This window comes from Eucalyptus grandis, chromosome 6 (assembly GCF_016545825.1).
Source record: "Eucalyptus grandis isolate ANBG69807.140 chromosome 6, ASM1654582v1, whole genome shotgun sequence".
NCBI classification, from domain to species: domain Eukaryota; kingdom Viridiplantae; phylum Streptophyta; class Magnoliopsida; order Myrtales; family Myrtaceae; genus Eucalyptus; species Eucalyptus grandis.
This window is the reverse complement of record NC_052617.1, coordinates 52,728,217-52,754,395: the sequence shown is the minus strand read 5'-3', so window position 1 is coordinate 52,754,395 and position 26,179 is coordinate 52,728,217. Positions and strand designations below refer to the sequence as shown.

The following is a 26,179-nucleotide window of genomic DNA, read 5'->3' as shown; positions in this document are numbered from 1 at the left end:
GTGTGAAGAATATCTCACAACAATGAGTCCACCTATGTGAATTAGTTTTATTTTTAAATCAAATTTATTTTCAAACTTCTGTTGGATAAAAAATGAAAGATTTTGAAAATATTTGTTTAAAATGATTGCTTGTATTGTACACAAAAATGAATAAATGAATTTTTTTAACCATTCGTGAATATATTAAAACATAATTGGTTATGACAATGAAAACATTTATCATTAATCGACCGGTGTAAGTGGTCGTTTTTGGGAAATGTTTTTTCAATAATTTATTTAATTAAAACATGGATGCTATTTACGATTCTGCCATCGTCCCTTGCTCTTGGAGAACCGTCTGCGAGACTCGGCCGGCGAGCGGCGAGCCCTCCAGTGGTTCACTTCGCTCTTTCCCTGCGAAGCCCCACAGCCGGTAAATCCAATCCAAACCTCGCCGGCGACTCTCCGTACGATTCACCTCGTCGAGGAAAATGCGAAGAGCGGCGAGAAGCTTGTCCCTGCTTTCCGGCGGGAGCGCCGGCCGCACCTGGTCGCCGTCGCTCTTCGCGCGGGGAGCGAGCGAAGCGCCGGAGGGCGCCCGCCTCTGCTTCTCCACCGACGGCGGCGACGGCTCGAGGGTGAAGATCTTCGACCGCGACCTCAAGCGGAAGCAGGTGATGCGAGCCCGATCAGAAAATCGATAGTTTCCCATTCGCCGTTTTGCCTGCTCAGTTACAATTTCTTTTTTGCTTTTCTGGTTGGAATGTTCGGCGTGGCAGCGTGATCGAGCTGCGTGGTTGATGCGTCCCAGCGATTGTTTCGTTGATTCCGTCGCGGAGAATCTGTTGGATCGCTTGGAGGTGGGCGCCGCGTGGAGTGGATTCCTCTGTACTTGATTTAGATTGCTTCCACTTTCTTTTGCGATCCGATTTGAGCAAAGAGAGAGATATGGGGGAGAGAGAATTCGTTCTCCAGTTTGCATTTAGTTTAGTTTTCTCAATTATGGTGCTTATGGTGTGAATGTGACCGCCTCTTGTAGGACTGTAAGAAAACATTTCCGACAGCATTATGCTTGGGTGGTTCCTTGGAAGCTGTCAGGCGCTTGTCACGCGGTCGGGGTGAGTTGTTAATACTGGCGCAATGCTTTCTAATTCAATCTTTGCTTAAGGTCGGCTTTGGCGCTTAAGAACGCATGAGATTGTCATGTGGGGACATGAACTCGTGAGAATGAGATCCCACAGTTTAGTACAAACCCTTTCTTTGCAAATTGGAATGGCAAGTTTTTGTGGGTTCCTTGTCGAAGCCTGTTAGCTTGAGTTTATTAACATTCTTAGCCCAGTATTATTAATTTGGTTGGAAGAATATATGAAACAAACAGGGCTGATGTTCATAATCTATATTGCTCTACTGTTATGCATGTAGACAAAGTTTTGGCCTATGGGTTGACAGAAAACCCTTATCGAGATGCGATGGTTTTAGGTTCAATTCCCTTTTCCCTCTCCGCCAATTAGCCAGGACACTTGTGATTGCATGCAGTTTTAAAGAAAATAACAGTTGAATGGTGGTTATGCATAGTGGTTTTTAAAGAAAATAACAGTTGAAACAAACAGGGCTGATGTTCATAATCTATATTGCTCTACTGTTATGCATGTAGACAAAGTTTTGGCCTACAGGTTGACAGAAAACCCTTATCGAGATGCAATGGTTTTAGGTTCAATTCCCTTTTCCCTCTCCGCCAATTAGCCAGGACACTTGTGATTGCATGCAGTTTTAAAGAAAATAACAGTTGAATGGTGGTTATGCATAGTGCTTTTATTTGGATCAAATGCAAACTGATTGCGGAGGTCCTCTCCAAATGTTTGAGCAAAGTGGTTGTCTTACAGTAACAACATGCCTCTGCTTTCTATAGACTGATCACTGTAGCGGCCTTGTTCTTGATGAATAGATGGACATACAAATGGAGCCTGAAATGGCAGTTCATAATGTGAGCTTCAAACATATTATGTCACAGTCTTGGAGTATTTTGATCCATGTTATCTATGTCTGGGCAGAGAAAGGGGACTTTTGAACGAGGGATGCAGTATGCAATTTTTTGTTTCGTCGGAAGCAAATCCTTTCATACAAATGCTTCTTTTTTTTTTTGGTGGAGCAGAAAGGATCTCTGCAGGAGTTAGTTTTATCTTACATTTGCTAACATTCGCTTTATCCTACCTTTACTAACATCTTAGTACTCTTCTTTTATGTATACCTTGTATACAGCTATATACTAGGGATCCTTTTCCTCATCAATTAACTGCTATTACAGTTTACATATTGGAGATAAGCATGCTTGCATGTATGAAAATCTAGTATGCTGCTTCATAATGATTTTCTGAGCATCACTTTGATTTTTAAGGCAGCTTATTAGTTTATGTTAGCATCTTCACCTAGCAAACATCACATATCTGATAGAGAAGCAACTATTTTCAATGTGTTGCAGACTTAGTAAATACTGTTTATGCTATTCATATAACATGATGAACATTTTTTCTTTTCTGACATAAGGTGCCATTCAAAAGCTCATTATGATGGATATGTCATCTGACATGATACAGCAGTGCAAAGAGCGGGAGCAAGATAAACCTGATAAGAACATTGAGATGCTGCATGTTGTTGGTGATGAAGAGTTTTTGCCTATGAAGGAAAGGTGTAGATCTGGACATTAGTTCTATTACATTGTTTACTTGGCTGAGCAGTATAATTTGAATTCCTAACAGTTTGTGTTTTTGGACATAAAGTTCTCTAGATCTGGTTCTCAGTTGTTTGGGTCTACACTGGACAAATGATCTTCCTGGAGCGATGATTCAGGTATGGTTCTGCTTGTTCTTTGTTGTCATTAGTGCAATCTGATCTTGTAGTACCTCGTTGGCAACAATATGGTTATGTATATTAGACGGAAAGAGGAATTAAAGCGAGCATATGGGCCTTCCAAAAAATTCTGCTGTGGAGGAAACATCAAATTGGGTTACTTGTGCAAGTGGATTTTTGTGTACTATTAGAAAAGAGGCACCATAGAATTGATGTCTCAGCATGCATTGCATATATAAAGGGAAGTTACTTAAACAAAATGGCGCAAAGTGACTTCCACTGCTATTTTCAGGCCAGAAAGTAATTTCTTGGAGCTTAAGTTGGCCAAACTGTGTAATGCCCTCTGCCAAGTTGTCTTGATTTAAAAACTTCGTCATTTCAGCATCAGAGCTTGCCCTCGACTAACTCAGACAAATAGACTTACTGAGTCTCCACCTCTTATATGAAATTCCACAACATGGATTGATATTCTGTAATCAGGTCTTAATTTCCTTCAGATTTCTATGTTTCTCCCAGGAGAGTGAGAGTAAGTTTTGTCATCACTGATTAGGAGTCATGATTATTCTGAGATTATTGGAGAAAGTGAAGGCTCATGATGAGGACGATAGCAGTCCTTTATTTTTTGTTTCTTTATGCTGCTTAGAAAGTTCTTCTCCAGATATATTTTTTTAATCTAGATCAATTTGCTGATATATGGTAATGCATGAAACTCTCTGTTCATTTGAAGCTCAGACAATTATTTTATTATTTTTTGACAGTGTAAACTGGCATTGAAGCCTGATGGCCTCTTTCTAGCAGCAATTTTGGGTGGAGAAACCTTAAAGTTGTCGAATTTCTTCTTATATATATTTATCTCATTTTTACCTTAAGGATTAAATTTTTGATTGATTCTTTTGTTTTCTCATTCTTGTTACAAGGGAACTGAGAATTGCATGCACCATAGCACAAATGGAGCGTGAAGGAGGCATCAGTCCAAGAATATCTCCTCTAGCACAAGTATTCTTCAAATCTCTCTTGCCTTTTGTCTGTATTCATGAAGTTGTACTTTCCTTTATGCACAGTTAAATAAATTTGGCAGATGCAGTCTTGCATGCCTGCTTCACTTTATGGGCTTGTGCATAAATGACTTTTTGGTATATGTACTTGTAATAATAAAGTCTTGAGTCCTGTGTCCCCTGTAACTGCCATTTCTGACTACAGTGAATTTTTGGTCCATATACAGCTCGGTTAAAGAGATGATTAATTGATAGTTATCACGTTTTTCCTTACTTCGCAACCATTAATTGGTGTGTTTCAGGTGCGAGATGCTGGTAATTTGTTGACAAGAGCAGGTTTCTCTCTTCCAGGTGTTGATGTGGATGAATATGTAGTGAGATATAAAAGTGGTGAGCTCTTGTTTTGATGCTTGTGCTTGCTATTTTTAAGTTCTCTATCAGTGTGAAAATGACAGCTCAACTACGAAAGTTCTGTTTTGACTTCATTGCAACTGCTAGTTTATAACTCACTTTTGAGATTTAAATTATAACGAGAGATGGTAAATCTTTAGGGCCAATGATTGATACCTGAGAAAAAGCTGTTGTTGAAAATTTTGCATCGCCTCTCTATTTGTCCATTCTCCCTAGTAATCCTTAACAGGCCTACTTCATGCTCTTGCACAAAGTGTTTTGTAGCCCTACATGTTTTATCAGCAAATGAGAGAATGCATTATATAAGGATGTCGAGTCAAGGTGGTAGTTGTATTTCTTTCTATCAGAGGAGAATTATGTGTTACATAGAAATAGGAAGAAAAGCCAGGAGTAGTAAGCAAGAAAGATGATATGCGAAGTCAGTTATTGGTTTGCATAAGCTGCATATGAGCATCCTAGATGCAAAATCTACTGACTTAGTTGCTGATGAATCCTCTTTTTTGCTGTTCTTTCTGGTCAGAAGTTGTTTTGCATCTTCTTCATTTATGACATGCTAGTCAGTGTATGTTAAAGGCCTGAAGAATTTAAGTTTCGATTTGATCTTCTCGTTGCCTGGGGCTTATAACTCAATCAACAATAATGTTTAATCAATGTTAGGTACTGTGCTTCCTTTTTCTCTCGTCATGCTTATATATGTAATTTCTTTTTATAGTACTGTGTTTCTTGGCTCTGTATTTACAACGATTAGTGTCAATTTATACGGTATTTCTGATGTTCTTTTTTCCTCTGTTTTCTGGTAAAGCTTTTGAGCTGATAGAACATCTCAGAGCAATGGGCGAGACTAATGCTCTTCAACAAAGGATTCCTGTAAGACTACCCCTAAATGTCGTGAATGTTCTTCCCTTGCTCACTGTTTCGTTTGGTTTATTACATACAATAGCAGACTCCTATGCACTCGATAAAATTAATGAGAACTTTGTTTGTTCATAAAATCAGATTTTGAAAAGGGAAACAGCTCTGGCAACTGCAGCAATCTATGATTCAATGTTTGCTGCTGAAGACGGTACCATCCCTGCAACTTTCCAGGTAGCCAGAGTATCCACATCCGGCTGTGGATTCTCATATTTGTTTTGTCTCCTCTGTTTTGTTTTTAAATGGGAACTTTACAAGGTGAAAAGAATCATGCTTTGTTTCCTTCAAGAGCCGTTTAATCCTAAGAACATTGAGGTTAAGTGTGGTGCACCGGGAAGAGAACATTACATACACTTGACGCTAATCATGAGAATGTTTCCCTTCCTCTGTGAACGTGGATCTATTGCATCAGTTGGTAGACATCTTTCTTTTCGTCATCTGCAGTTCACATTATTCATCAGCTTCAATTATTTGCTTGTTTCATAGGTAATTTATATGACGGGCTGGAAGGAGCATCCATCTCAGCCGAAAGCCAAACAAAGGGGATCTGCGACCGTATCGTTCAACGACATCCAGAAGCAGTTTGGAAATGAGAGTTAATCTCTCCCTGTTTAGAAAAATTGAGAAGTTACCGTTTTCAATGGCCCAAAGACCCGAAAGTTTGGACGGTCTTTCCAGAAAGAGAAGGTGTGACTACCTTATCCAAGAGCCTCAGACTCGTGTTTTTTGAGATGGCTTTGTCATTGATAGGAGATAGGTAGGATAAAGGAATATGAGATCCATCCTGTTTGCTGCACGAGAGTTTCATGTTAAGATGCGCTTTGCATTCGAGGGTCCAATGTGGAAGTTAAGATCACCTGGAAACTCTCCAAAATCAGGTCTCGGGATGGAGTGCACTTTCTGCGCTGCAATGCTCTCCAGTCGGAACACCATGTGGGATAGCAACTCTCCTCATCTTTCAAGTGCTAGAAGACCATCCTCTTTCATTTGGTCCCCGGCAAGTCTATTCTTTGCGTCATGGCGTGACTTGAATGGTTTAGAGGCCTCGCAATTTTTGAACACTTCCATATCTGTAATAAAGCACCCCATGGACCAGCTACGTCGCAAGCATAGATGCATAACTTCAGATATCGAGTATCTACAACATGCAGGAATCGTATTCATGATCTCAAGACTCTCTAGAATCGATCTTCGAAATGAATCATCAGCACAACAATCTTAAGGAAACAATTTCATGTCGTCCTAAGATCACTGCATCGATGTTAGACACTCAGAGCTAGGTTGTGTTAATTTTGCGGAGGTTATACTTTCAAATGGTGATTGTGTTCCATGGTATGGTCTATTTGGAGGTCACTGCACCGCATCGCGCTTTAATCATATGCCACATCAAAACGAGGCTAGTCGCTTGAAAATATTTCGTACGACTCCTCCGACATGTTATAACGGTGTTGAGATTTCAAAAACAAATGGTGGATCTATGAACTTTATTGCAATAAATGCATGTATTATCTTTGAATGATTTTAGGGCGAAATATCTGCATTTTAAATAAATAATCCTCAGACTTTTTAGCGGGAAAAGTACTAAAATAGTTCTAAACCTTTTGTATCGGTACCAATTCAATTCTAAATTTTTTAATTGGACTAATTTAGTCCTAAACCTTTTTACATTGATATCAATTTAGTCCATCCGGCTAATTTAAGCCGGAAATTATTGACGTGGCGGTTAACGGTCTTATGTGATGCCACGTGGACAAATTTTATAATTTTTTTATATTTTTTTCAGATTTTTTAATTTTTCTTTTCTTTTCTCCTTACCCCTTGGTCGGCCGACCATCGCTAGCCACAAGATGGTCGGGTGAGGGGCCCCGCGCCCTTGCCGGCCACAAGCGAGGGCGACGGCCCCTGCCTTGATCTAGGCGAGGGCGCGACGACCTTCACCAGTGGCCGGCGATGGTCAGTCGGCCAGCGACCTTGCCGCCAAGGGGTAAGGCAAAAAGAAGAAGGAAAAAAAAAGAAAAGAGAAAAAAGGAGAAAAAGAAAAAATTAATTTAAAAAACCTTTAAAATATAAAAAATTATAAATTTTGTTTACGTGGCGCCACAAAAGACCACTGGTGGCCATGTCCGCAATTTCTTGCTTAAATTAATCGGATGGACTGAATTTGTACCAATACGAAAAGATTTAGGATTAAATTGATCAAATTAAAAAATTTAGGACTGAATTAGTACCAATACAAAAAGTTTATGACTATTTTGGTACTTTTTTCACTTTTTAGCCTTTTTTTTTTTCTAGAAGTATGTAGAAAGAGACCGTTAATTTATTTTTTTAATACAATTAGGATATCTTAGATTTTTTTTTTTAAAATTTATTTCGAGTGTAAAATAGCACCATTCACGCGCGCGAACGCAACGCATCCGCTGCTTCTATGAATCGCAGAGACACCGCGTCACTCCTTGGCATTCATGCAAACACAAAATCGAACGAGAACTCTAACTCTCTCTCTCTCTCGCTCGCTCTCTCGCAGATGGAGAACACCGTTGCTCGCAGCGAACGACATCCGACGCCTCTCTTCCCATCAAACGCCGCGCCGCGTTCAGGTGATTCCTCTGCTTTTCGCTACCGTACTGTACTGCTTCGGATCTCGCCCGGATGATCGAGAACGATCGCCAAGTGCATTCACAAAGCCATAATACATCCGCTGTTGTTGCAAAAAAGATCCTGGGATGTCGTTTCGGATTCATCGTCAGTTTCAGTCGTGTATAGACCTCTGGCCACCGAGTAAAGTGACCAATCGGAGTATCGGAAGAGGGCGGATGATCTGACTGGTCGAAAGGAACGCGGCTTCGATAATCTTAGAAACAGGAGACGTGCAGAAGGAATAGTGGCTCGATTCTGTTTCTTCGTGGTAGAAGCTACGATGCAAAATGCTGTATCCGATATCTTTCTCCGGCTATTTTATTGCAACGGTCGGAATCTCGGATTTAGCTAGCTGATGACACGGCAATGGACGGCGGAGTTGTTGTGGCTAAATGTTCGTTGGCTGTTTCAGCTTCCGTCATTCGAGATCCATATATTAGTTCGACACTCTTCTTGTTAATGTCTCCACAGTTGGATGTTTCGGTAGTTTCAATGCTTTTAATACTAGCTAGTGATTAATGATGAGATTGTGTTAATCGATCGCAAAGCAGTTTGTCTATTCCTATTACTCCAACCGTGCAATGTCGGCAGAAGTTACAGAAACTTGTGATGACGGCTTGGGCTGATTGGCAAGTGATTATACATCTTCTCTAGCTATATCTGCTTTCTGTAGAGTCCAGGCTAGAGATAATCTGGGATGTGATTCTTCATGTTCGTTAAGGAGTATGAGTCTCGGATGAATTCCTTTTCTACATTGTGTTCACATGGTGTCTGGGCAAAAATTTCGGTTGGTGATTCTTCCTATTGCCACGGCAAGCATTCGCCTGGCGAACAGCCTGAGATGAGCATAGCCTTATGTGGTTGCAGGTCGTGCGGGGGTTTGCTTGATGAAAACTACTTGGAGGAACGGACAAGAGGAGTCCTTTATCTTTTTCATCTCCTCCTTCCTCAGTTCGAATTCTTTCCGCCTTAACTTCGTCTCTATTGACCCGGTAATTCAGCCACTGCATCCATAATTATCCCCGAGCTGTTACTTAGTTTTTAAGGGTGTACTCTTTGCAGGACTTTATTTTTAACTGCGGGGGCCTGTCGGTGGCTTTCGTCTTTATTACGACTTGGGAGTGCAACCTTGTTCCATATATGTTCAGCAGGTTGGTCGGCTGAGTTATTTCAAGTTCCTTGCTCTATATGATGCTTGATTTGGTTTCTGGATTAGGATTCAGAAACTGAAGGAGGAATTTGCGCATTTTTATGTTGTTGTCACTCTCCAAACGAAGGAGCAAAATGATTCTTTCATCCACTCTTACTTCAAGTAAGTGTTACATTCATGTGCATCTCACTTGTGGCGGTGGATGCTAGTAAAGATCTCCTAAACTTTGGTTATGGCACAGATTTGGAATGGAGCTTGGCAGGCCAACATTCGTTCCTGTTCCTGACGTAGAGATGGGCTTTGAGAAGATTGTCAAGATAGCTCTCTCCCTTGGGGGTACACCTTATTCCCGCTGGCTATAGTTGATAAATCTCTGCAGCATATATCCACAGTTTATTGCCATATGAATTGCAGTAAGCAAGCAGCAGCATGGTGTATGGAAATTGAAGGCCGAGGTTAGTTCACCTAAGCTGGGTGATTATTTAGATGTCTTCAAGGTTTCTGGAAGCTAGTCCTTGGCTGCATTTAAAATGATTCCCCCTGTTTATCACCTTCAAGAGGATGCGGTCGATGCAGAGGATGGATCTCTTTCTTGGAATTGTCACATCCATACCTGGCATTGACAATCATGATGCTAATTTGGTAATTTTACCAAGTTCATGGCAACTTACTACTCGAATTCTTTGCTGTCCAATCTTTTCAAAGCATCTAGGATTCATTTTTCGGTTCCTTCCACAATGAGCTACCTTATGGGACCTGGGAAAATCTGATCTGCTCTAGGAAGAAAATAAGGATGCCCATTGCTCGTGACTTTCAATAGTGGCACTACAGTTAACAGTTAATTGCCAATTATCCTTCACTGCAAAAAACTTGTCTTATCGGGTTGACGATATGTTGAACTAACTAAAGGGGGAAACTTGGAACCATTGAAGGAATTTTTGCTTTCTGCATCCTTTCCATGGCATCTTGTGCATCCTTACGTTGCAAAGTCTATTTTCTCGATTATCGCAAGGCCTTAATCAACACAGTACCATGTACTGCAAATATTGTCTTTTCATTAGTTATCCATGTAGGTAATAGCAATCACTTCCAGATTTTATTTAGTCATGTGAAAACTTGCCTAGACTTAAAAGGGATTTTGCCCTCTGCGGTGATCTCTTCAAAAGGAATTTGAGATAGACTTGTATCAGAAACCATATTTCTCTCAGGAAATTCATTAGCTTCCTCCACATGGATTGTACTATGATATAATGTTATCATTGTCCTCCTCTTAACTGTCGCATAGTGTTCGGAGACAGGTTATTTTGTCTGAAATTAATTGTAGGTGTTGCACTTGGAATTGTAAGATCAACATCATTTTTATTCTTCTTCATCCTTATTTTGACTAAACTCCTGATTTTCACATGTTCAGCTTAATCAAGCTATTGGTTCCATTGAGGCAATTGCTAAGGCATCAAAGGAAGACATTTTGGACAAAACTGACCTTTCAGCCGAGAAGGCAGACATCATCAGGAGGTTTTTCAGAGATCCCAAGTTTTACCTCAGTCCCAAGTTGAGCTGATGCAAGGATTGTTATCACACCGAATGGTCCTTATTTCCTCATCGGCTTAATGTGCTTAGCCACAAATTATTTGTATCTCTACTACTAATCAGACAAATGCCGTTTCAAATTTGGGAGTGAACATGCCATGGAAGAATTTTTCAACGATTAACCCACGATATCTTTTTCAAAACCAATCTTCTATATTCCTCCTCGATCACTTTCGACAGCGGAGCTTCACCCTCGTTTCCTACTGTCCCTGATCGAGGAAATCAGCTACAGTGTCATTAGCTTGACGGTTTCAGAAAAGCGTAGGTTCGACATGAACTTGCTCGCCCGCTACCTGGAATCCAAAACTGGGATTCCGTGGATTTCCATAGATAGGTCACTCCGAGATGCAAGTGTGGCATTCGGATGTTGCGTTCCCCATTCGTAAATTCCGCATTGGATAAACCCACTTCTATCACCGTATCACACTAGCAATACGATGTTGTTTACGGAAAGTCATTTCAATTATTGTCATTAAACGTATAAAAAGAGCACGCCCGGTGCTTGCTTCTAAGCAATGACAAAATCATTCTCTCTAGTTTCTCTCGCCGTAGAAAGCGAGTGGGTGTCGTTGGGATGTCAAATCCAGGCACGGACAAAAAGCAAGCGACTCCAGCGCCGTTCTCCATCTTCCATGTCGCCACTCGTGCGGCAGGAGCGTCGAGCTTTCCTGTCTCCTCCTCATCCTCAGCCCCAGTAGGAATTTTCGAAGACGATGGGTGGCTCTTCGCCGCCGCCGCCGCCGCTTCTTCTTCTTCTGCTGCTACTGTCTCCGGCGGCCGCGTCTTCGAATGGGTATCGGTCGGCAATTGGAGACCCTGGAATGAAGAGCCCCAACGTCAGAGTCGGCTTCGAAGCTTGGAACTTCTGTAACGAGGTGGGCGCGGAGGCTCCCGCCATGCCCAGCCCCAGGCTCGCCGATTGCTCTGATTTGCTCTGCCCTTCCTTTCCCGGTTCGCCCATTTCGCTCTCTTTCTCGTCTATTCTATGAAATATGATGATCGTTGCCCTAGACTCGCGAATCGCGATCTCTGAAGTATCCTCGCGTCTTTTCCGAGCGAGAATTCGGGTTCTGTCGTTCCGAGATGATTCTGACTGCGGATGACATTGCATGTGCATGAAGTAGCTCTTCTAGATCAGGAAAGGCGTGTGCTTTCGGTGTTTTACGTTTGATGTCTCTTGATGATGATGCTTCTGGATTATTGATTGGTTTTGTTTCGATTCACTGGCGTGTTAGGTTTAAGTTTAACGCCTTCTGATGGTGGGAGCGAATGCGTGGTCCATCAGAAGGTGAAGGAATCGGACAACAGTTTGAGGGCAGGCGATGCGTTTCGTCTGGAGGGTTTTCAGGCGTACGAAGATCCGGATCTGTATGCTGCCGAGAAAGAGCTGTACCTTGGTTCTCTCTGCGAGGCAAATGACTCTGCGGAACCGTGGCAATTCTGGATGGTCATGCTCAAGAATGGTAATTTCGATAAGAACACCACCCTCTGTCCTGAGAACGGGAAGAAAGTCAGCAAAATAGTGACCGACAGGAGCTTTCCCTGTTTCGGTAGCGGCTGCATGAATCAGCCCTTGGTTTACCATAATCAGTCGAGATTGGTTGATGGTGAAATGGCTTCTTTGACTGGAGGTTTTTACGGGACGTATGACCTTGATGCTGATTTGAGCAAAGGCACTGGAAACAACTCGTACTTTTCGGTCTTGTGGCAGAAGAATATGAGCTCAGGAAGTTGGATATTTTCTCATATATTGAGAACGAATGCCAAGTATCCTTGGCTTATGTTGTACTTACGGGCAGATGCTACAAACGGATTTAATGGTGGTTATCATTATCAGGGTCAGGGAATCATGCGAAAGGTTTGTTTCGTTTGTGTACTTCTAATTACTGTTAAATTTTCTCTTTGCATTTTGTTGAATCTATAGAGTATTTGGAGAAGTGCAACTGATGTTTAACCAAGGGTAGAGAATTTGCAGATAGGTCAGTTGAGAGACTGAGGCCTTTTCTTTCTCCATTCTACTCAGCATATAGGCTAAATGGAATGTTCTTTTTCTTTTATATCATTTGGCTAGTTAGTGAAGCACAGTTAACTGAATTGGGATTGTCCTCTTTGGCAACAGTTGTCCATATCCATAATGCAATGGGACTTGTGAAGTTGAGCAATAGTTTGTTTTTTCTTTCTCTTCCCCCCTTTCTGTCCCCATCTGGAATTGTTTTGACCCCAGACTAGGGCAGAATTGGATTTTCTTTTGGTTTTCATGGAGCTAAGCAGCAGACACTTTTTGGTCTGCAAACATATAGTTCCGGTACTTTCTCCATATATCTTCACGCCAGTGCATAATTACTCATGTTAAATAAGCAGGTCATTGTTGCATCAAGAAATCCCCAGCACTTGATTTTGTTGGATTAGGCAGTACATAAAGGGCAAAAGCAAACAAAGAGATCAAATAGTCAAAGCAGAAAAATCAATATGCACCAAATTTCTGCTCTTTAAATCAGAATCTGTATGTTTTAGCGGGTAATAGAGATCCCAATTTATATAACCATATCATTGATTTTAGGTGTATAAAATATTTGTGTTATGTGATCTGATTCCTGGAAGTGATGTTTTTATTTGTGATTTTTTAGTTGCCAGAATCTCCAAACTTCAAAGTAAGATTGACTCTTAATGTGAAACGTGGCGGAGGGCCTAATAGCCAATTCTATCTACTCGATATAGGAAGCTGTTGGAAGAATAGCGGAGATCCGTGTGATGGCGATGTACTCACAGATGTGACTAGATACAGCGAGATGATAATCAATCCAGAAACTACAAGCTGGTGCAGACCGGAGAACCTTGTCTCTTGTCCACCTTACCATGTCAGTGTTTCTGGCGAGATCATATATAGGAACGAGACGTCTCGGTTCCCCTATGCTGCTTATCATCTATATTGTGGCCCTGGGAATGCCAACCATTTGGAGAAACCATATGATATCTGTGACCCTTATAGCAATCCACAAGCACAGGAACTTGTTCAACTTCTGCCACATTCTGAATGGGCAGTCCATGGCTATCCTGAAAAGCAAGGTGATGGATGGGTTGGAGATTCTAGGACATGGGAACTTGATGTCGGAGCGCTGTCCCATCGTCTATACTTTTACCAGGTTGGTTGCACTCCTGTCGTTGTGTGACTAACATAATTTCTGTGTTGTATGAAGTATGTTAATTTACCAGGTTTTTAGGGGTCAAATGTTGAGTGGTCGTTATGCTCCTATAGGCATGCTTTTAGTTTGCCTGATATTCATACTATCTATTGGTTGCACTCTGCTGTACCATGTGCAACCTACAACTTAAACAAACAGGGAGCAGAATATTTGCATGTCGGATCTTGATTAACCAATCTTAAGCTGTTTCACAAATGAAAGAGCCTCATTCCTGTTTCCAATCTTGACTATCCAATACTCCCTTGTGCTGTCCTTTTTTCTTTTTCCGTGCGAGGATTAGACACAAAAATCGAACACATCTCCATCTTCCAATTCGATAACACTGGGTTTCCTTTTTACTTAATATACATTGGGCATAGGAAGTTTTTTCTTCCCTGCACTATTAATAGACACTTGCGATTAATCAGGCACCAAAAGGGCCTTTGTCCTATTGATTATCGATCGTCACTGCAACACCTCTTTAACTATTTCACTCTGCAGGATCCGGGAACAGAACCAGCAAAGCGTATATGGTCCTCGATCGATGTTGGTACAGAAATTTATGTCAGCCGGAGCGGGGCAATTGCAGAGTGGAGTGTTAGCGATTTTGATGTGCTGGTCCCCGAAGATGTCACGTATGACGGTGAAATAACTGACCAAGTTTCGGTTCTTTGACTTATTGGTTGATGTTGTAAATGGTTGTTGGATGCAAGCGACATCGCAGTATATATACATAAACCGTGGAAAGTGAGGTGTCGTGATTGTGTTTTGTTCTCAGAGTTGCCCATCACAAGGAAACCGCATCTCTTCTGTTTGATCTTGTTGCACGGTTTATTTCCGCAGTATGGTGATTGTTGCATTATCAGACACGTACTTAATGAGAGGTGGTAGCCCGAAGTCTCCAAATTCATCACTTACTGGACGTCGATATCGCATCACTCTGGCTATGAGACTTTTGCAATTTAAGAGACCATTCGTTTCACGGAAAATAACTTATGGGAAAACATTTTCCGGAATTTCCGGTGTTCGGATGACGGAAACTAAATGATCAAGGAAAATGTTTTCTGGTCAATGAGAAATCTTCCCATTAGATTGTGGAAAATGATTTCCTCTTTTCAAAAGAGGAAATCATTTTCTTGTCCGTACGTGTGCTCTCGCACAATTCTGTTGCGCTTCTTTCCTTACTCATGTCTCTCATGAAACCTAGGATTTTTTATCTCCTCCTCCTTCAACTGATGATCCCCTCATCCAGTGGTGCTGGATCTCCCGCCCTCACGAAGCTCTGGTTTCTGATCTCGTCCTCCTTCTTCAATGCCGATGATTAGCAGTGGCGGGGCCAGTGGTGCTGGATCTCCGCCCTTGCGAAGCCTGGGTTTCTGATCTCGTCCTCCTCCTCCTTCGACGCCAATGATTAGACACAGCGGAGCGTCCCCCTCGTCCAGTGGTGCTTGATCTCCACGACGTGCCCTGCTTCCTCTTCGCTGCCGGTGTGTGAATTCGCCGCCGGCGGGGGACAATCCCGAGGCATGTGCGTTCTGGTGAGTCTTTGTTTCGCAACTCGCTCCCATTGATCTAGGGGCGACGTTTTCGCTCCCGTTTGCAATTCGGTTACAACTGTCTCGTCAGGCGAACGCTTGAATTTGATTTTCCGCTGGTGAGATATGCGGTCCGCGATCTGGGTTTCATTGGGATCGCATCAATTTTGGATTTTCTGAAGTTGTATTCGAGAAAAATGAGGTGGGTTCGCATGTTGTTGTGTTAAAGGCGAGATCTGGTGGGAGTCTGGTCGTAACGGTGGCATTCGGATTTGAGTTTCTGATATCGATGGAGAATTGAATTGAGTTGCTGATCCTAATGAATGAGAGAAGTCTTACAATTGTGTTCTGTTGATTTCCCTTGCACTTGGGCAATGAGTCCAGATTTTTGTCTTGCGAGCTTCTAGCATTGATTAAGGCAATGAAGATCATGTTTTTGACCGAAATGCTTCTATTGAATCAATCCTCTACTTGGTTTTGTGCTGATTTTGGAGTTTATCTGTAGATACATCTGGTGAGATCGTGAGATTTTAGGGGCAGATCAATGAAGAACGGGGGATTATGGAATGCAGTGTTTGCCACACGAAGCTTTTGTCACCGAGCGCCAAAACTATATCGAAGGCCTATGACTTCTTGTTGCCGGCCATGTTAAACTATTCCCAAGCAAAAGAGTTAGAAAATATTTTCTTTACCGAATGCCGGAAAATATTTTCCAAAACATTTTCAAGTTTTAGCCGAACACCGAAAAAATTGTCATTTTCCTGGAAAATGACTTCTAGAAAATATTTTCCGGAAATGGATCATTTTCCGTGAAAGGAATGGATCCTAAGTGTATCACCAGTCACCTTTTTAGTACATTTACGGTCTAAGAAGGAAAGTCAGACATTTGCTATGATGCGAAGATCCTTCCTTGTTGCTCTTTTTCTACTTCGTTTTACATTCGATCAGAAAATGATGCGTGTACGACCATTTATACAAGTTCAATAGCAACAATGGACAAGAGAGGCCTGTGTAACTAATTGTGGCATCTGAACAGCGTTGTCATCGGCTAGTCCTAAGCTTCTTGTTCATGTTCAATGCGATAATGTCTCGCCTGTGTTGTACAATCTGAAGCTAATGTCACTAGCTGGCAGTTCCTTGGCCTTGGAAGAGCTTGTGGGTCGCTTGATGAGCGAACAACATCAGGCCAACCGTCCTTCAATAGTTGTTCCAAAGAACAATATGACAAAGTTTCCTTAGTTAAGGTTGTACCACCCATAACTTAGCTCAAGCATTTAGTCCATCGAGTGAGATGGTAAATCACTTTGGGCTCGATAATTGATTTCGATCTGCCACAACTTCATCATGAGAGCGATATAAGATCTCGACTAGTTTGTGCACGAGAAATTAATGCCGCTTCTAGAGCTCTTAAGTAATATAGGGCCCGTTTGATTCGACTTTGGGCAAATGCCATTGGGAAAATGCAAATACCTTTAAGCTAAAAGGGTTTGTGAATATGCAAATAGCATTTGGTAAATTGTAGTTTTAAAGTGCATTGTGAAATGACTTTGGGTAAAATATTGTTTGATAAAAATTGCATTTGAAATGGACTTTTGTTAAATTAAAAATACAAAAAAAAATTACATTTTTTTTTTTTTGAAGTCTCGGCTCGTTGGACCGCCGAATCTGGCGGCTGAACCGCTGAATCTGGTTGCCAAACGGCCTTATCGACCCTAGTTGCCGTCGCCTGAGATTGCCCACCTCAGGCGTGCGACCCCAAGTGTCGGTCGCACTCCTCAAGCGGCCGACCCTTGGGATTGCATGATCTTAGGTGTCAGTTGCGCGCCTCAGGTGGCTGACACCTAGGGTTACGCGACCTTAGGTGTCGATTGCTCGACCTCAAGCAGCCAACGCTTGGGGTCGCTTGACCCAGGCGACGTGCAACCTCAGGTGGCCGCGTGGGTTGCGCAATTCAGGCAGCCAACGCCTGGGTCGCGTGATTCGAGCGTCGCCTGAGATCTAGCGACGATCGCCGGGGTCGGACGACTCTTAGGCGGTGGTCGCCAGCGCGCGCCACCCCTTGGCCGGCCGTCGTCGGTAGCAACAATTAGTTGGAGAAGTTGGAGAAGATGAACAGTAATCGAGCTATTTGCATTCCCAAAATACAACTTTTCAAAACACCTCAAGCCTTGCATTCAGCTAAAGTCCCTTAGAGCTATTTGGAGATGTAATTGCATTTTGCCAAAGTCATCCAAAAAATCAAACTAAACGCGTTTGCATTTGGCCAAAGGACTTTAGAGTCCCAAAGCCCCTTTCTGAAAGTCGAACCAAACTTCTAGCATTAACCGTCCTAATATCACTTCCATGAACCGGTTATATTTATTCCCTCTACATCACTTGCGTTTTACTCGATAACCCCAAACTCCACCAATAAGGGTTCACAAATACGAGAGAATCACGGATAGTGACACTAACATAGAGTTTGTTGGGACGATTTTCATGCATTGAAGTTCAATGATTTTGAAAGTATATGTGGTCGTCTAATGTTAATGTCCTACATGATGGGTTCCGGTTGAGAAACTTTTGGAACTCGAGAAGCAAGGTTTCAATGTAAACCGGAGGATGACGAGAGATTGAATATGCCTGATTTTTTATGACGCCACCACGTGAATATACACTTGACGTCATGATAAGCTGTGGGATTTTTCAGCGGATAGAATGCTTTTGGAATAATGATATAAATAGTTCATAAAATTTGAGCCCAATGTGGTCTTTAAGCTTTTTTTTTGTTCAACTTGTTCCTAAACTTTAGTCTAACGTGTAATGTCATTCTTAAATTTTTAATTTATTTATTCTATTTTTAAATTTTTAGTATATGTTCAATTTAGTTCATTGACTATACGAAAATACTTAATATTGTCATTTCATTAGAGGGATAATATTTAATATTTTCATATATTTCAATACTTGAATCGAATATATATTAAAAGTTTAAAATCGCATCAAATAAGTTAAAAGTTTATAAATGGCATCGTAAGTTGGATTAAACTTTAAAAATCATATCCTACGAATTAATAATCTAGAGCTGACATCGCGTACCAAAACAGATCTCAACATTATTTGTTCGGTTCCCGATGCTTTTTGCACAGGAAGAGTCGTCTCTCGTGATTAGCGACGCGGTCTGTGCAGACCTTTTTGTCTTTTAGTGTAAGGTGGCAGACAGGCCAAGCGGAAATTCTGTACGATGCGATATGGCGATACAATAATAAAGCATTTAAATCCGTCCGCAGCAAAGAACTCAGGAGGAAAAAGAAAGGTCGGGTGTTTTCATATCGCGGAGGCTGCTGGCGCCGTCTCTTTCTCTCTCCCACCTCACCTGCTCCCGCGGCAGTTGCCAAGTCGACGTCCCTGCCTCCTCTCTCTCTCTCTCTTTCTCTCTCTCTGTTGTGGCAGGAGTTGCGGCTTCTCGAGCTCGAAGGAAGCGGAGGGAGGCGGGGAAATGGAGAGGGAGTCCGGCGAGCAAGGCGTCACCCGCGTCCTCTTCTGCGGGCCCCACTTCCCGGCCTCTCAAGATTACACCAGGGAGTACTTGAGTCAGTACCCATTTATCCAGGTTCGATTCCCATGCGGTATCTGATGGAAAGGTGTTTACTTTTCCGCTGTCTTCAGTTGGGAAGCGGTCGGTGGAGTTGGCTGGATCGTGTGTTTTGAGCGGAAAAAAAAAAAAAAAAATTGGGACTTGATTGGGTTCGCATCCATTGGTATTGCCGGATTTCAACTACCCCTTGCTCTGAAGTGATGTGATATCCCATTTCTGCCTCCGATCATTGTAAATGTTCTAAATAGTAGGATTGTATACTTTGAGACACTGTAGTAAGTGATGAAATTTTTTCTGGGCTGGATTGGGAAGCAATCTGCTCTTGATGGGGTCCTACTTAAACTTGATATAACGATCCCATCTTCGCCAGCACTTGGCCTTTGGATATATAACAGACTAGGGAATAAAAGAGCAAGTCCAAATTTGCAGATTCGGTTTGGTCTTTTGTTTAAATGTGGATATATCCTCGTTAATCATGTTTCCAAATTTTCTTTCTAACTGCACGTTGGAGATCATTCATTCATATGTTTTCCATTTTCATAGGTCGATGAGGCGGCCCTTGATGATGTGCCTCGTGTTATCGGAAACTACCATCTTTGTGTGGTAAAAAACAAGCGCTTTGACTCGGATATCATAGCTCAAGCGAAACAAATGAAGCTTCTTATGCAATTTGGTGTTGGTCTGGAAGGTGATAATCTCTCTCTCTCTCTCTCCTCCCCCCTTCTCTCTGCCCTGCTTGCTTGTGTATGTTGGGCTGGAGGAGTTGGGTTTATTTGTCAGTGTTATTCCTTTGTTTTGTTAGATCTTAATGGAATTTACCACCCAATATTTACATCTTCATGAAGGTGTTGATATTGACGCTGCCACCAAAAATGGAATAAAAGTTGCCAGAATTCCAAGTGACGTCACGGGAAATGCAGCGTCATGTGCAGAAATGGCGATTTATCTGATGCTGGGTTTACTCCGAAAGCAGGTATGCTTGATCACTAGAAAAATCTTAAGTAGCCAGGGTACTTAATGTGATTCATCTTACGTGCTAAGTCCACAGGTTAGGTTTGTGGTATGCCGTGCTTCTTTTTGTTCAAGTATAGGGAATGACGGGTTGAACATTTTGGCTGTAACATTTTCTGAAATGTGAATAAATCCCCTATCATTTTGCATTCTCATCCTTTTCTGGTCGAAGTTTTAAGTAATGTTTGATCATCAGCACCAGTAAATTCTGTTTGAAGCCTATGTAATTTCTTCTAAATCAAAGTGCATAGGTGCTTATATTTTCATTAATATACTGGGAAACAGGAAAATCGTTCAAATTATACCCCAACTTTCAAAACATAGCAGACTTCCTACATCTAGCCTACATCTGAATGGAAAGGTTCATTTACACTTCAAGCTTCACAAAGGTCTATCCTTCTTTTGATAGGTAGTTCATGCCCATGTCGTCTTGCGCACATAGTCCAATACCGCGGCTCTAAAACATGACTTGTGTATTGATTTCATTGATTGGGGATGAATGATGATGGAATGAATGAAATTAGCAGTAGTCTGTCGAATGCCATTGGTTGCCCCATGTCAAATGGTCAACTACTAACAAAGTTTGGTACAGTTGATTATGTCAAACTCATAGAAACAGCTGCATAGCATAGAGGTAAGTTTGTTGTGGACATAAACATACAGGAGACCTAAATCTTTGTCAAGATGCCAATTAAAGGCCATTGTTATTCGATTTGAAAAGGTGATCGCTGAGTTGATTTGTGAAAACAAATATTTCCAAGCATAGTACTAAGGCCTCGTTTGGTTCCATAAATAGGGAATCCTCAAATGGATTCCCATTCCGAGGAATATCATTCATTAGAATAAGATTCCTTTTCCATTGTTTGTATGACAAAAAATTTTGGCCTTGTTGGAGAATACTTCTCACTGAATACGGTGATCAGTGATTGGTGATCATTGTGGCTACTTTCAAATGCAACCTATGAACAGTGGCAGCGACCAGTGGTGGAGTTGGGTTTTTGATAGTTTTTTGGTTATAGAAATGTAATAGTGGAATTCCAATACTAACTATAGCTAGTTAATCTAATTCTGCATTATTTGAGGAAATTCTATTCGATGCAGAATTCAAATCCATATCTTGATTTCTCCCCAAACATGAAATATGTAGGAACTGGAATCCCTATGTTGAGGAATCCATTTTGCATAGAACCAAACGAGGCCTAAAAACAACAAAGAAATCTCTTCCACTTGATGGGTACTTATGAGAAATTCTCACAAGGAAGAAAGTCTTGAGTACCTGACAGAATAGAGTTCCCGAAGAAGGAACTCAATTGAGTTTGACATTGGAGCGAGCAGATGAAAAAATCAGCTAAGGTGGTCTTGAAAGGAGGGTCTCCATCTCACCATCTTTGTTACAAGTACTCCTATCAAGAAACTGAGAATGCTTTGCCAAGAAAATGATTGTGGACAAAGAAATGCCCTTAATCAGGATGACATTGCAAAAGTTTTGCACAAAAAAATATTGTTTCTTGGATGCAAAGCTACATAATGCAAATTATTAGATAGAATATCCATCTTTGGGCACTTAGATGCAAAGACTCTACATCTAATAATCATATTCCATGGCTAGTGATAATTTATATAAGGAGACTGGGCCTTTTTGTTATATTAAAATGGGTTGCCTTTTGCTTGCTAGTGTTCATTTCTATGCGTGCGCGCGTGCCTTTTGTCATCTGCAAGTTGTAGTGTCCTTCATTGCTTCAGTTTTGTTCTTTGCAGAATGAGATACAAACTTCTGTAAATCAGAGAAAACTTGGGGAGCCAGTTGGTGAAACTCTATTTGGAAAAACCGTGAGTATCTTTTATGTTTTAATTCTTGTATACACAACAAAGAATCACTTTTAGGTCTCTTTCATGTTTCATGAATGTCCGTTGTGTGTCCTTTACTCTTTGGATCGAAAAGTACATTGAAAAATATATTATCCATTGTAGGTATTGATCGTGGGGTATGGAAATATTGGAATTGACTTGGCTAAGCGCTTACGACCTTTTGGGGTAAAAATAATTGCCACAAGGAGGAGCTGGTGCTTAAATTCAGAAGCTCCTCTCCAGTCGAATGGTAAATGTGTTGTCATCCAAAATGAGGAAATATTTCTTTACATTCTCCTGACTTACAATAATTGGCTTCATTCTCAGCAGGCCTTGACCAAAATGGCATGAGTGACAGTCTGGTTGATGTGAAGGGAAGTCATAACGACATTTGCAACTTTGCTGGTGAGGCGGACATAGTTGTCTGTTGCTTGTCTTTAAACAAAGATACAGTAAGAGTTACTTGACTCCATGCAATCGTACTTTGCTTCATTGGTTTATCCAAATCACATCCGTTATCCTATAGAATTAATTTTCCAAGGATACATTCTGACTGCACAAGGAAATGTCAAATTTAATTAGGTAGTAGTCTTTGCATTTACATGAAGAACCTTTTGAAAGCGTAGATTCAGGGTAGTTTGTGGCTTAGTTACTTCTATTTGTCTGAGTTCTTTGTCCAGTTTGATTAAAACATCTTAGGTTGCTTTATCCAGATTGGTTGGAAAGTAGGAAAGGTGACATATGTGCCAGTTTTTTTCTTTTTTCCCTGAGCCATACATTTCCGTGCTCCTTTTTGGACATATGTTGCCCTGAAACATTTTCTTTTCTTTTTGTTCCTTTGTTATTATTCACTTTCTCACTTGGAAATGTCTTCTGGATTCTGATTATTTCATTTTGATTATCTGGCAGGCTGGCATCATCAATGACTCATTTCTATCTTCAATGAGAAAGGTCTGCTCTATGTATCCCTAAATGATGATTTTTGCTACAGATACGAAGTTCTGCTCTATTCTTTGGCCGTGCCAGTTTTTTCTTAACACTTGTGACTGGTTCTCTGATCCCCATTCATCCTCTGCAGGAGCCTTAATGAGAAGTCTAGATCCTTCTCTGTGCTTTACAGGTGCCAGTGATGACAGTAGTGATACTCTGCCCTTCATGTAACCTTAGCCATTGGTCTGTCTGGGGTTCTAAAACAGATATTTTGCGAGTAACCTCTTATTGAAGCGTTTAATGCGTGTGGTCTGCTTGCAAATTGGGTCGGGCAGGATGGATTCCACTTTGTTGCATCCCTGAATACTATACAAATGTATTTTAAAATGTACGGTGATTTGCTTGGGGTGGACTCACCCTACATACGGATGATGGATGCTTAATCATGACTCATGCCATGTCCTTTACTCATCCTTTAAATGCAAGCTTTGTCATTTTTCCTTTTCTTGTACTTCTGTACTTTTGCTCCTAAGCTCACAGATAATTATTTTATGGGGAAAAAAAAATACTGGCTGCAAAGAGAGAACCTATAATAGGATTCCTTTTCTTTTCTACATCTTTCTCTTTGAAGGTTTTGGAAATAAAAGATGCGAAAATGAGATCTCTGTGGCTCGCAAGTAGGCAGAGCATCACGGCTAAGACTTTTTACTATTTTCCAATGGTGATGCAGGGAGCCCTTTTAATAAATATTGCTCGAGGGGGTCTCCTGGATTACGAGGCTGTTGCTCGTCACCTGGAGTGTGGTCACTTGGGAGGCTTGGGCACCGATGTGGCTTGGACAGAACCATTTGATCCGAATGATAAAATCTTGAAATACAAAAACGTTCTTTTAACTCCTCATGTTGCTGGGGTCACCGAACATTCTTATAGATCCATGGCTAAGGTATGTGGACCGTACAAAATATGCTGGAGTTCTTTAAATTCTTAAGGGAAAATGATGTGAAATGTGATCCTTAAACTTTAGCTCAACGTAAATAGGTTCCTTGAACTTTCAATTTATTCAATATGGTCCCTGAACTATATGGAAATGTTCGATGTTGTCCTTGAACTTAAATTAATGAAAGATTAACTTTGAACATTTTCATATTGTTCAAAGACTAACTTGAACATATACTAGAAGTCTAGGGACCATATTGAACAAATTAAAAATTCAGGGAGTACATTGCACATTAGGTCAAAGTGTGGGGATTATTTGTGTTATTATCCCAACTCTTAAAGGTTCCTCCCCTACCCATCCACACACACACAAGGGTTACATTCCTCTCTTTTGTTTTTTCCTAAGTCTTTGTTTAGAGAAAGAGCAAAAATGGTGGAGAAGACAATTTGGGTGAAAATTGGAAGGAATTTAATTTTGAGATGCATTTGGAGGGAAATTTTAAATCTTCTAGCATCTTCCTTCCTAATTATCTTCACCCTTGTTCCCAAACATGGGGTAGTTCCCAAACATGGGGTAAGTGTGCATGAAAAAGTTCAGTGGGAGGGGAGAAGTATAAGAAATTCTTTGTCCACATTAATCTTCTGGGTTATTCTAAGCGATCACAAAGATCTGATATTTCTCCTATTCATTTTTTGTGAAAATTGTAGGCTGTGGTGTGGATGGGTTAGTGTTCCGTCTTTTCATGGTCAAGCGTAAAAGGTCATCATTGTGTACGGAGAACAACCAAATCATTACACTTGCGTATCTAGTTTTGATAGCTGAATTCTTCGTTTGTAGTTGAAAATTGTTTTTAAACTGCTGTCATGCATCTTCTGAATTGTTTTAGTTCTCAAATCAGAATGAAAGTCAATTGGTGATCTCCAGAAACCAACAGGCTGAAAGCAGTAGTTTTCTCGAGTTTGGACAACTAAGTAGCTCGAATAGCCTGCCATGGCACCATTAATGTGAAGTCATCAGGATGACCAAAGAAATTGTTGTAATCAGGAACTAAGACTAGGGTGCTATACTTAGCTGGGGCAGAATGGATAGAATGAAATACCAGTTCTTTCGCAATCTAGTCTTTCTGGTTAATATAACAGTGGAAGTTCATCAACCCAAATCTTATGTCACTCTCTGGCCCACTGTATTCTCATTTATCGCTTTGTTTATCCTACTTCTTGCGGCTACCTCAGAATGACATGTTTTCCTGCGGATTTCCAGTTAAATGATTGTTCTGTTTGTTTATGCAGGTCGTTGGCGATGCAGCTCTTCAACTTCATGCTGGGACATCTTTGACAGGGGTAGAGTTTGTCAACTGACTAAAGTTGAAAAGCCAATTCAGGAGGAGCATATCTTTGGATTACTTACCAAATCACATGCTCATATGGTAGATTACATTTCGCATGTTGATCTTTCTGATGATTCGAGACGCTAGCACAACTTATCTCAGGCTAGGAGATGCACCGAGCCGAGTATAAGGGGCGTATGCATCCTTGGTCCCAACACCTCAGAGGCCAACACCTCAGAGGTGGGAGTCGAACCTGGCCTGGAGGCCGAGGTGCAGCGGTCAATGTTACTGGAAAGTCATTACATAGCAGATGGCGTAGAATAAACGTGTGCTCTTAACTTAATTGGAGATAAGTCTCAGACAAGTATCTGTTTAGTCAATCCTTTGTGAGATTTCTATTTTGGTTTAGTCTTTAAATGATGTCAAACGTGATCCAATCTGGGTACCTCAATTTAGATGACGATGCTGAGACACGGGATCACCCGCTCCGTGATGACATGTCCGGATGATAGCATTTTTCAGCCCAATGGGCAATGGCAAGCTGAGATGTACGAAGCTATTTCGACGTTTGGTAAGCAGGACTTTGGATGGAATTCAGGTCCATTCTCGTGCCACTAAAGTTTTCATGGAATTTTCTACCAAAAAAATAAAATAAAAAAAGTTTTCATGGAATTACTGATTCGATTCCACTCGACACAGTTCTGCGAAAAATGTGCCACGAGAGCATAACTTTTTGCTGCAGTAGGTTTGTGTGAACGAGCCTCGTCTGAACGGGAAGGGAAAGGACATCACACGCCGGCCATGCATTACGATCGCCCCATGAGGATTAAAAAAAAGAAAGCAATCGTCAATGAGTCCGCGTGAGCCATGGTTTCTAGGAAGGCAGCCTCTTGAGTGTGCATTGATTAACGACAGCCCATCTGCATTGCCAATCTCGACAATAATATAGTTTCATGCACCGACGTGACTATTTCTTATTCCCTCCGTCCTTTTAACCTCTGTCAAATATATCTAGACGGTTCTATTAATGGAAGGGAGTCGGGTTCAAATTCTTGAAATGAACGGACAAGGCACTCTACTCTGAATCAGGTTCGATTCCTTTACTCGATTTATGGGGACAGATAGGCAAAACTTCTGTTCGATGCCATGGGGCGATTTTCTTGATTAGCAAAGATAAAGGAGAGGAGAGCAGTTCAAGGTAGGGATTGAGTCAAACCCGCAAAGTTTCCACATCGTATGAAGTCATCATCCTAGGAAGAAGAAGAAAAGTCCAAAAAGGGAAATGATTACGGAAGGTTCCAACCCGAGGCG

General features: G+C 41.3%; 4 protein-coding genes across 5 annotated transcripts; all 4 read left to right on the top strand.

Moving 5' to 3' along the window:
* The first annotated feature begins 332 nt into the window (after nt 1-332).
* On the top strand, nt 333-6,374 carry LOC104450732 (putative methyltransferase At1g22800, mitochondrial). The gene is made up of 11 exons (XM_010065411.3): nt 333-653; nt 759-839; nt 1,019-1,097; nt 2,524-2,665; nt 2,757-2,826; nt 3,585-3,649; nt 3,744-3,822; nt 4,124-4,211; nt 5,035-5,099; nt 5,229-5,318; nt 5,631-6,374. Exons 1-11 carry the CDS (start codon nt 471-473, stop codon nt 5,742-5,744), a joined length of 1,056 nt encoding a protein of 351 aa, XP_010063713.2. The 5' UTR covers nt 333-470; the 3' UTR covers nt 5,745-6,374.
* Nucleotides 6,375-7,613: 1,239 nt separating this feature from the next.
* On the top strand, nt 7,614-10,631 carry LOC104450731 (protein PARTING DANCERS). Its single transcript, XM_018875382.2, has 8 exons — nt 7,614-7,741; nt 8,649-8,773; nt 8,844-8,932; nt 8,998-9,093; nt 9,173-9,267; nt 9,346-9,386; nt 9,490-9,573; nt 10,343-10,631. Exons 1-8 carry the CDS (start codon nt 7,669-7,671, stop codon nt 10,490-10,492), a joined length of 753 nt encoding a protein of 250 aa, XP_018730927.2. The 5' UTR covers nt 7,614-7,668; the 3' UTR covers nt 10,493-10,631.
* Nucleotides 10,632-11,083: 452 nt separating this feature from the next.
* LOC104450730 lies at nt 11,084-14,616 on the top strand. Its single transcript, XM_010065409.3, has 4 exons — nt 11,084-11,472; nt 11,757-12,379; nt 13,149-13,664; nt 14,205-14,616. Exons 1-4 carry the CDS (start codon nt 11,235-11,237, stop codon nt 14,376-14,378), a joined length of 1,551 nt encoding a protein of 516 aa, XP_010063711.1. The 5' UTR covers nt 11,084-11,234; the 3' UTR covers nt 14,379-14,616.
* A 3,895-nt stretch (nt 14,617-18,511) lies between these two features.
* LOC104450729 (hydroxypyruvate reductase) lies at nt 18,512-25,364 on the top strand. Of its 2 annotated transcripts, none has more exons than XM_010065407.3 (9): nt 18,512-18,830; nt 19,359-19,503; nt 19,661-19,788; nt 21,585-21,656; nt 21,798-21,924; nt 22,002-22,126; nt 22,584-22,625; nt 23,335-23,547; nt 24,831-25,364. In XM_010065407.3, exons 1-9 carry the CDS (start codon nt 18,717-18,719, stop codon nt 24,897-24,899), a joined length of 1,035 nt encoding a protein of 344 aa, XP_010063709.2. In that variant the 5' UTR covers nt 18,512-18,716; the 3' UTR covers nt 24,900-25,364. The 2 variants fall into 2 exon arrangements, with proteins under 2 accessions (XP_010063709.2, XP_010063710.2); XM_010065408.3 differs by having other exon boundaries at nt 18,513-18,830; nt 22,005-22,126.
* Nucleotides 25,365-26,179: the final 815 nt, after the last annotated feature.

Bases quoted from the DNA above. Each gene is read 5' to 3' on its own strand.
- LOC104450732 (XM_010065411.3), top strand. From the start codon at position 471: ATGCGAAGAGCGGCGAGAAGCTTGTCCCTGCTTTCCGGCGGGAGCGCC. The intron at 840-1,018 runs GTGGGCGCCGCG...CGCCTCTTGTAG, and splicing joins ATCTGTTGGATCGCTTGGAG to GACTGTAAGAAAACATTTCC. The intron at 3,823-4,123 runs GTATTCTTCAAA...GGTGTGTTTCAG, and splicing joins GAATATCTCCTCTAGCACAA to GTGCGAGATGCTGGTAATTT.
- LOC104450731 (XM_018875382.2), top strand. From the start codon at position 7,669: ATGGAGAACACCGTTGCTCGCAGCGAACGACATCCGACGCCTCTCTTC. The intron at 8,933-8,997 runs GTTGGTCGGCTG...TTTCTGGATTAG, and splicing joins GTTCCATATATGTTCAGCAG to GATTCAGAAACTGAAGGAGG. The intron at 9,387-9,489 runs GTTAGTTCACCT...ATCACCTTCAAG, and splicing joins TATGGAAATTGAAGGCCGAG to AGGATGCGGTCGATGCAGAG.
- LOC104450730 (XM_010065409.3), top strand. From the start codon at position 11,235: ATGGGTGGCTCTTCGCCGCCGCCGCCGCCGCTTCTTCTTCTTCTGCTG. The intron at 11,473-11,756 runs GTTCGCCCATTT...CTGGCGTGTTAG, and splicing joins GCTCTGCCCTTCCTTTCCCG to GTTTAAGTTTAACGCCTTCT. The intron at 12,380-13,148 runs GTTTGTTTCGTT...GTGATTTTTTAG, and splicing joins GTCAGGGAATCATGCGAAAG to TTGCCAGAATCTCCAAACTT.
- LOC104450729 (XM_010065407.3), top strand. From the start codon at position 18,717: ATGGAGAGGGAGTCCGGCGAGCAAGGCGTCACCCGCGTCCTCTTCTGC. The intron at 19,789-21,584 runs GTATGCTTGATC...TGTTCTTTGCAG, and splicing joins TGGGTTTACTCCGAAAGCAG to AATGAGATACAAACTTCTGT. The intron at 21,657-21,797 runs GTGAGTATCTTT...TATCCATTGTAG, and splicing joins AAACTCTATTTGGAAAAACC to GTATTGATCGTGGGGTATGG.